Here is a 6000-nt window from a genome sequence, read left to right as displayed (position 1 = left end):
CACAGTTGCCGTTCTTTTTTATTATGTTGATCAACTTCCCCCCAACACTGAAGTTTCAGCCACGTGTTTCAAAGCGGAATGCGACGCGCACTGGAATGGGCCAATCGGCGGCTAGTAGTTCATCATCTTCTTGATGGCGTCGAAGCAGCGCCACTTGTCCGGTAAGTAGAAGGGTTCGAAGATGTGCGGGAACGGGGTGTCGAAACCGGTCACTCTCTGCACCGGCGCTTCCAGGCTCAGGAAACACTCCTCCTGCGTGGTGGGACACGGCATGCAATTAACGAGGCAGCCTTCGCGTTCTACTTGAGACGGCACGTTTATCAGGGGCGCCAATACTGAGTTTGTCCGTTTCAGTCGTGACGTAGGTGCACTTGCGATGGCCAATCGTGCGCAGCAACCGACGCTCCGCTTCATCACTTGTGCTGCGTTACTCCTAATCGTCTGCTCTCGGCCAATCGGGCTCACTCGAAACGAATACTTTAAAAGGGGCATGAAATAGACAAGACCGATTATTCCGTCTCGGCTGTCTCTGCGTTACGTCACAATCGCGCCCGCCCTAGCACTTCTCTGTTGAAGTGAGCACTGCAAAAATACTTGCAAAGTGATAACTAACGAACAGTCACTCATTAAAATTACAAAGATACGGGTCATGGTCGTCGCAGCAACAACGCTATGAAAACATGTCGCTTTCGCGACTCGCAGCAACGGACACCGGTTTTCCACGTGCAGCACAGCTATTCAATAAAAATTACGCAGAAGGTGCATTACCAGCTGGCGAACGTTTTCATTTGTTGACAGCACAATCGAATTATCGCTTGTTTACGTTTCACTGCGTAGCGGCACAAGACTTTCACGGAATCAACAGAATTCAGCAGCTCGTTCCTCAGTTGAATTGGCCGCATATGTCACCGGGTATATGTCATACTCGAACGCAAACTGCTACGTCAAAAAATTCAGCGAAAGCTCTGTTTAGTGGATGACGTGCTTTTAAAAGCCATGAATGCCTTTCTGCAATTTACATACAGAAAAAAAAAAAAGGTTTAAGCAATTGTAAACAACACGTGCGGCCAACAACTCCAACGTCAAGCTGCCACTGAAACAAGATTTCGTTGGGGCCCCTACCCGTTATAAAGATAAATGAATTAATGAAAACTCTCGCGCGACATCGGCTCATGTTTGTCTAAACCGCACTCGGCAGCTCTTAGCACTGAATTAAAAAAAAAAAAAAAAAGAACCAAGGGCGAAGCAAACCTGAATGGCCGCAGCGATCTCGGCTCCCAGTCCAGCTGTCAGCGGCGCCTCGTGCGCCACCAAGAGCCTGCCAGTCTTGCGTACCGACTGCAGCAGGAAAGAAACAAGTTACGCTTCCTCCTTCCCGCATTCAACAAAGCAAGCAGAGGAGCAGACCCAGCAGACGCGTCGAACCACGAAAACAAAACCAACCGGCGTGATTTTCTCTTTATTTCTTGAAGCCGCGGAAAGAGTCGTGGGCGGATGTCGGCGGCGGCCCGTCCCGATAACGGCGGCGTAATCACGCGACCACGGCCAATTCTGCGATTACTGCAGCACTACAAGCAACGAACTACGTAGGTCGGCCTCCGATAAACACCGGCGGCTATCGGTAGCCTATCGGTGTACTACCCCGTCGAGTGCACGGGCGCGCGTGAGCAAGGGAAAGTCTTCGGGGAAGTCTACTCTCCCCGCGTCTCGCAAACGGCCGGTCCGGCAGCGGGCGACAGGCGACGCTCGCCGAGCATGACCGGATTTTCCGAGTGGCGGCCGAAGACGCGCTTTCGCCCCGCGTGCGTTGCCTCGGGCGTCTCGGACGTGGACGACAGCCACGGCGGCCTGACCGCGCCGTTGCAACACACCACAGGCGAGACGGGAAGGTAACGCGCGCTTGCACGCCTGACCGTGCGAAGCAAAAGCTACGAGGCGCGCTTGATGGTGCGTCGCGAGCCTGCGCTTGCGGAGATTTCCCACCCGTGAAAAAACGAGAATTCATACTTTACGGAAAGTTATACTACACCCCTGTAAAAGTTTGAACTCTGAGAGGTCTACAAAATTCAAGATAGCAAGGATGCTTTGGGGACAGGCGGAAATTGTTAGTGACGGAATATGCAACTACCAGACGACTAATTACCGAAAATTCAGAAATTAACCCCTTATATTCGTTTTAGGGAAGACAATAGCCGCCACTACTCCACTTTAAACTATGAACAGGGGTTGTGTTGGAAATATGGATACCCAAAGTTCATTATCAAATAATACGCTAGCATTACATTCCATATTGCATGCCTATAATGCGGTTTCGGGAACGTGAATCTCTAACCACAATACAAATCTAAATTTTTCTTTTAAATTAGGTAGTTCTGGCTTAGCTGCCTTAACACTGCAGTCAATAAGCAGTTAATCTCTCCGTTTTCAGTAAATAATTTTCCCCTGGCACTAAAATATACTTGTGACACGACCTGCAAAAACGGCATTTACACTACAGCTGGAGGTTTCTTTCCTAATTTCGTGGTGGATTAAACGAGAGAGGGGGAAAGAGCTCGTTCTGCTTAAAATACAGTCCAGACTGAAATACGCATTCCTGAAATAAAAGTTTTCCACCAGCGGATGACCAACCTCAAAGGCCTCTCAAAGGTTGCTTTTGAGGTCATCAGTATCAAGTTTGAATGTGTGGCAGAGAGCTAATTGGCTGCATTTATTTTTTTTACCAAAATCCCAGCTGCAGTGGCTGGTACAAAAGCTCCGGAGCTGCAGTAGCTAGAAGGGAAAAAAAAAGAAAAAAAAAAAGAAAGAAAGAAAACAGCTACATTATGGACCCGGCAGAAGTTCGTGCATTTGATCCGAAGCGTAGACCGGAAGACAGTTTAGGGTATTCATCCCCTATAATGTCATTGCATGCTCTCTGCTACATGGAGGGGTCCAGCCAGTTCAATTTTCCCTCTCAAACTGCTTGCACCCACAAATATCTTTGTGGATCGTGCTTTATGCCATATGCCACTGCATGTAATAGGCATCACAACTACAGCATCAATTAGGATATATATATATATATATATATATATATATATATATATATATATATATATATATATATATATATATATATATATATATATATATATATATAGAAAGATAGGGCAGCAGTCTACAACGCCAAAGGAGGCATAGGGGTGTGGTTAGGCTCTTTTCTTTTTCACTACGGTTAATGAAGTAAACATTTTTTTTTAATATACAGAAGAAAGAAAGAAAGAAAAACACGCGCCCAGAGTGGGGACTGAACCCACGCCTTTCGATTACATGTCGAATGCCTTACCAATTCGGCTATCTGGGCGACTGTGTTCTCCTTCACTTTCTAGGCTATTTATATTTACTAGAAATGTATCTGACGCTTGAGGGTGGTAGCCAGCGCCACTCCCTTCTCCCCAAGGTCCCCTTCTCCCCGTGTAGTCAGAGTGGCGCTGGCTACCACCCTCAAGCGTCAGATACATTTCTAGTAAATATAAATAGCCTAGAAAGTGAAGGAGAACACAGTCGCCCAGATAGCCGAATTGGTAAGGCATTCGAAATGTAATCGAAAGGCGTGGGTTCGGTCCCCACTCTGGGCGCGTGTTTTTCTTTCTTTCTTCTGTATATTAAAAAAAATGTTTACTTCATTAACCGTAGTGAAAAAGAAAAGAGCCTAACCACACCCCTATGCCTCCTTTGGCGTTGTAGACTGCTGCCCTATCTTTCTGTATTTCCTCAACGAGCCCCTCATTTCCTTACTATATATATACACACACACACACACACACACATATATATATATATATATATATATATATATATATATATGTGCACCAGACCGGTATTCTGGAGGTCGTGGGTTCGGATCTTACTCGGCGGGCATTTTTTCACCACTTTCTTTCTGACTCAAAAAATTCTTCATATCTTTCTATGACCTAACGCATTCCCCCCTTTGCTTTCCGAGGTTTTCTTGACTGACAACCCTTATTCTATATAAAACGGCGGATTTTTTCTCGACTTATATTTTCGCTTATTTATCAATGAATCAAAGAAACGTGACAAGCACACGTCATTTGGCCCTATTATATATTTCGAAAAAAGCCGAATAGCACTGGCAATGACGACTGCAACCATGATATATATATATATATATATATATATATATATATATATATATATATATATATATATATATATATATATATATATAGAGAGAGAGAGAGAGAGAGAGAGAGAGAGAGAAAGAGAGAGAGAGCGTACGTTGGCCACCGTCTCCTTGTCCCAGGGCATGAGGGTGCAGAGGTCGATGAGCTCGCACGTGGCGTTGAGCTTGTCCTGGACCATTTGGGCAACCTCCCGCAACACGTGCACCTGCATTTGTGGTGAGCTCCATGACGCACGCACCGGCCACTGCACTCGCCTCCTCCCCCCCATAACGTGCTCTATGCACACGCAGCTTCCGTGGAAAACAGAGCAAAGAGGCAGGTGTGTTTTGCAGGCAGAAAGGTCACCCCTAAGCAGGCCCAGCTGCTCAGCAAGTTGCGCAGCTGTGCCCTTCTGCCCCGACAGCCGCTGATCATAACACGGGAGCTAGTGGACAACTTATACGCTCCGGGATGCTCAGACTGTCCCCCGCTGTCTACGTCATGCTTTACCTCGAAAGTAAGGGTGCTGACATTTACTGTGCAGTAGGCAGCACTACAAGGTGTTGTGCATCATTCATAGCAGCGAGGCTTGCACTCACATTACTGTAGCTTCCACGTTGGTACACTGCGTGCACAGTGCTAGGCTGCAAACTTATCTGCAGCTCTTATCTCGAGCAGCATTGAGAAAGCTGGGTCCCATGCACCACAAAGGGTGGTGGTATCGTCCTGTGCAAGCCATGTATAGCTGGGTTGGTGCTATTTACTAGTTACAACACCCTTGGGGCTGTTCAAGGACTAATCAAGGGTTGGTATGCAAAAACAATGCACAGAGCAATGCACAGAGCTGGTTATTTGGCACCATCATCAGGTTGCATTTCACGAGGAGGCAAGCTATCACAGGATTGTTAGCCATAGCTGCTTTAAATATGGCTGTCCGAGCCAAATTGATTGCTACATTAGAAAAAAAAGAATTATTTGTACATAAGCAAAAGCCCTTTCCATTTAGGTTGTTTTTTCTTCAGTGTACACAAACGATTCCACAAATGCTTTTGCAGTTTAAGTGCATGTATGCAACAAATAAACTGAACTTCAAAAATTGCAAAATAATGTTTCCCTTAGGGAAACGTGGCAAGTAAAACTATTTTTATTATTTATGGACAAAATCTAATCAAATTCAATGCACATATGTAGTTAACTATTCTAATAACAAAACTGAAATCAGTTTAAAAATGTCTCCTATACCTTATGAGTTATGAGACTCCTTCACAAATTCACCCCAAGATTAATTAATTAGGCAAGGACTCGACAAAATTTTTGTCAGTGTGATCAGGAAGGTCTATTTTGTGCAAGGAAAGTATTAGATTATTGCTTTATTTCCTTTAGGTATCCAGAAAGAGAGAGAGATGTTTCAATTCCTTTTTGACATGAAACTATTTCCGATTTTAAAAAAAAGGGTAAAAACTTTCTTGTTCTTTTTTATACCTAAAGGATATAATGAAATAATCTAATAGCTTCCTTGCACAGAATAGACATTCCCGATCACACTAACAAACATCTTGTTGACTTCTTGCCTAATTAGTTAATTATGCAGAACGAAACTTTCTGGTAATTAGTCTTGTAACTTAAAAAGTATGGGGGGTATCCTTAAACCGACTTCAGTTTTGTTGTAAAATGGTTAGTTACATAAAAGCTCCTAATTTGGTTAAATTTAGTCCATAAATAAAAAAAATCATTAACCATAAAAAAAAATTATAAATAAAAACCATAAATAAAAAAAAAGCGAGCATGAAAAGCGAAAGGTTAAAAGTGAAACAACACATCATCGGGAAATTCGTTT

At 44.2% G+C, this 6000-nt stretch overlaps 1 protein-coding gene and 1 long non-coding RNA gene across 2 annotated transcripts in view; one reads left to right on the top strand and one right to left on the bottom strand.

The window, feature by feature from the left end:
* Bckdhb (Branched chain keto acid dehydrogenase E1 subunit beta) overlaps window positions 1-6000 on the bottom strand; it is a 25067-nt gene continuing 19067 nt past the window's right edge. Inside the window, exons 5-7 of the mRNA XM_077683036.1 lie at window positions 4279-4389; window positions 1252-1338; window positions 1-252 (exon numbers count right to left, since the gene is read on the bottom strand). Coding sequence (XP_077539162.1) covers window positions 112-252; window positions 1252-1338; window positions 4279-4389 — 339 coding nt within the window. The 3' untranslated portion in view covers window positions 1-111. The remainder of the gene's footprint in view (window positions 253-1251; window positions 1339-4278; window positions 4390-6000) is intronic.
* LOC144151887 (uncharacterized) overlaps window positions 1754-6000 on the top strand; it is a 23843-nt gene continuing 19596 nt past the window's right edge. The window contains exon 1 of the long non-coding RNA XR_013318996.1: window positions 1754-1889. This is a non-coding gene — a long non-coding RNA (uncharacterized LOC144151887). The remainder of the gene's footprint in view (window positions 1890-6000) is intronic.

Source organism: Haemaphysalis longicornis, unplaced genomic scaffold (genome assembly GCF_048455015.1).
Source record: "Haemaphysalis longicornis isolate Haplotype H1 unplaced genomic scaffold, Haemaphysalis longicornis Haplotype H1 scaffold_9, whole genome shotgun sequence".
In the NCBI taxonomy this organism is placed as follows: domain Eukaryota; kingdom Metazoa; phylum Arthropoda; class Arachnida; order Ixodida; family Ixodidae; genus Haemaphysalis; species Haemaphysalis longicornis.
The sequence above is the reverse complement of the archived record's forward strand: the minus strand, read 5'-3'. Positions and strand labels throughout refer to the sequence as shown.